The 3,555-nt window shown below is 41.5% G+C and overlaps 1 protein-coding gene across 1 annotated transcript in view; it reads right to left on the reverse strand.

Moving 5' to 3' along the window:
* Nucleotides 1–826: 826 nt before the first annotated feature.
* The window catches only part of C2H2orf68 (chromosome 2 C2orf68 homolog), a gene marked incomplete in the record, with an annotated part of 4,499 nt that continues 1,770 nt past the window's right edge, over nt 827–3,555 (reverse strand). Inside the window, 2 exon segments of the mRNA XM_072402887.1 lie at nt 827–1,558; nt 2,927–3,072. Coding sequence (XP_072258988.1) covers nt 1,436–1,558; nt 2,927–3,072 — 269 coding nt within the window.

Below are 3,555 nucleotides of genomic sequence, written 5' to 3' on the forward strand. Positions count from 1 at the left end.
TGCAGCTTCTTCCACCAGTTGTATTATTGGTGGTTAGATTGGGAGGAGAGAAGAACAGAAATTCCCAATCAATGTTTAGTTGATATAATAATCCATCAATGATTGAGAATACTTTTTTTTTTTCTAACAGATTTGACATTTATACCTATAAGAACCCCCCCCCAGCCACTCTTTGCCCCTCCAATGACCTACTAATGACTTCCTAATCTAATCACACGCACGGCTCCAAAACTTTTCTAGAGCTGCCCCAACTCTTTTGAATTGTCTTCCTTATCCTATTCGGCTTGCTCCTACTTTCTAAAGCTAATTTAATAGCCCTATAACGCAACACTTCAACCTCACCTACCCGTCTTCTTCTGTCTCCTAAACCCTCACTCACCATTCCATATCCTCCTGCTATTGTGTGATACTTCCCCCACCTCCTAGATTGTAAGCTCTTCAGGGCAGGGTCCTCTGCTCCTCCTGTGTCTGTCTGTCATTTGCAACCCCTATTCAATGTACAGCACAGTGTAATATGTTGGCCCTATATAAATCCTGTTTAATAATAATTAAAAATCAGCCAATGTATGGCCAGCATAACAGGCAATAAAATGTGAACCATAGGGCTGGATTCATACTGTTACACAAAGCATGAAAACCTAATTGTGTACTACAGTGCCATTCATTCTTAAAGGAACCCAACACAAAAGCTTTGCAACACACAACACATTGTGATACAACAGCATGCACTGTGGTGTGCCACATTACAAAAATAGTAGGTGCACTATTTTTTTTTGGTGCGAAAAAGGCGAATGGACAAACTGCAAATCCAAAAAGAAAGAAAGACTGAAAGTTTGCAAGTATTTATATTTAGAAGTATTTGTCACACTTTGTAACAACAAATCTGGAAACTCTTTAAAACCTCAATCAAACGTCTCAAAGCACAAACTACTATTCCTTTTTTTCCAACCCAAAACTCTGTCCTGGATATGAAAGACTTGGGCAGTTGAGGTTTTCTGTATCTTTCCAGCCAAGGGCAAATCTACATTCCCTATAATCCTTTGGCAGCAGTTGCAGCTCAGCTGAGAAATCACAAATACTCCGTTTTATATGAGATCCGGCTCTGAATGGCACACATTGCTTTCACACATCTGGCTTATAACACAACTACTACCGCCAGACCAAATAAATAATATAAGAAATCTCAGCAAGTTCCAACCGAGATGGATTTGGCTAAACATTAAGGCACTGGTGCACCAAAATTTCTCATTTGCCAAAAACACCACTATAAGAGGGGGAAGAGCGTGTTACTATGTACCCAGAGCGGACGACTCCAATCTCTGGAGGTAACACATGACCCACAGATATCGCTAGGTCTTCCCTCAGTCCCATCAACCCTGCACAACTGAGAATCCAGCGCAGTAAACCCGGAGCAGAGGCTGTCATTGACATGAGGTCAGCGGTGAACCCTTCGCTTGGTGATTTCTTCCTGGATCCGTCTTTTCAGGGCCTCTTTCATCCTGGCTTCCAGCTGGTTCTGAACGGATATCTTTGTTGCAACTTGTTCGGCATCATCGTCCTGCAAGAAGCAAGTAAGCAGATGGTTTTTCAATTAATTTAATTATTTTCAATAAATTAATTCCATTTTCTAACCTGTGATAATGAAAGAGGCATGAGCTCAAGGTAACTTATGTATGATCTCAATACCCCACCCCCCAATGGGATTTTTTATGTCAACTTCACTGGCCTGGTATATAGAGGGTGACCCAAAAGTCACTCCACACTTCCTTTTTTCTATTTGGTTCCAGGTATCATTCGGAGAGGCCATCAGCAGATGACAACTTTGCAGTTTTTGTAGGTTTATCATTCCCTTAACCATGGCTTGCCAATAAACATTGGAGCAGCGTAGCAATATTGCCGCTTGGCAAGAAGTTTTTCAGTACCCAACTGCAGTACATCACAAGTTTGAGAAGCTTTATGGCAGTCACACTGCTCCAACGTGTAACCCAATTTACTTTATCCATGGCAAGTTTCTGGAAACAGGATCTGTCCTTGACAAACAACGCAGTGCAAGGCCGGCTAATACTACCACTGATAAAAACCGAACTCACTGGAACTCGGTATCAACAAAAGCTCGATTTGTGATGGCAAGCTAGCAAGTAAATCTGAAACGACTCCTTTGCTGATGCTAAAAATATGAATAAACTCAGTTTCTTGATTACTTTTAGGAATTCATTAAAAGTATATAGTGACTTTTGGGTCACCCTGTATACTGCATTGAGAGTTGCAATAAAGTTGTAGTGTGTGCAAAAAGCATGCATGGGGAGTGAGATTAGAAAAGATGGTCTTAGGTTAGAACAGAGGAATTACTAAAGCTCAGATTCTCCAATAAAGTTCAAACTGAATATCAGATGGCAGCCACAGAATAACTTTACAACATGTAGGGGATAGAAGCAAATGAAAGGCTTTTTGGAAAATAAAAATAAGTTTTTACTTCTGAAAGTTACCAAATACATTCAGCAAGTAACATTTATACTATTACCAGACATCACACAGCTCAAAGAAATTGTGTAGAATTTACCACGTTTGTCTTTATTACCCGACACATTTCGCCTTGTGGCTTTTCCAGGGGTTTTTAGAGACTCCTATTTATGGATGATGGCGAGATAACAAATCCTAATGGAGAGATATTGTGGTGTAGTAGTGGCCGTTGAGCTCTGTGTTAGGATCAGAGAGAAGTAGTGGTAGCAAAAGTAGTTGTTCTAAAATATAAATGGCCTAAATGGCTACTTGGCGACCGAGGGTAAATGCTTATTGTTTCCAGAGGATGACAGGAATTTGCAGAGTATTGTATGAAGCTTGGCAGTAACTAGCCGAGAGTGTGGCTGGCTGTGGTGATCTGACGGCTTCCATTATCACAGCATTGTATGTAGTAAGGTGCACTCACCTCGTACACAATGATGGATGTGATTTCACCATTATCTGCTTCAAACTCCAAACAGAAGAGCTGATTTCCAAGCTGCTCCGGGTCGGTGCTGGAACTGCCCTCGCTGATATCATCCTCAGCCAAACCTGCACTGCCGTGAGATCTTTCTGAAGGGAGACACAAGAGGAAAACATTCAGAGAAATGTCAGCTTAACCCAAAATGTAATCACGTTGATGTGTAAAGTAGAAATAAAAAATTAACTGCAAATCTTCTGTGTCAGGCCGAGTAACATGAAAATAACACAAAGGAGCACATCAGATATTTTAGATGTTAGATATTCTGTAATATCTGCTGTTAGACAGCCCTCTGATATACAGTGCAAGCCCCTGGGTATTCTGCTTTAATCATGGGTGACCACCACTAAAAACGGGTGATACAGTCCGGGGGATGGTACCTGCAGGTTTAACCCCTTTGATGGCGTCTTTGCTGCAAGATTGCTTTGTTTGTGTTTCTGTCCTATCCCACAATAACTCAGCATCACCCTCCTGCAGCGTCCTCCCCAGTCCCTTTTAGCTGGGCGCACTTTTCAGTAACCACGTGGCTGTTTTTGGGTCACAATACAAAGACCACTGCCTGCCTACAGATTCTT

Source organism: Pyxicephalus adspersus, chromosome 2, assembly GCF_032062135.1.
Source record: "Pyxicephalus adspersus chromosome 2, UCB_Pads_2.0, whole genome shotgun sequence".
Classification (NCBI taxonomy): Eukaryota; Metazoa; Chordata; class Amphibia; order Anura; family Pyxicephalidae; genus Pyxicephalus; species Pyxicephalus adspersus.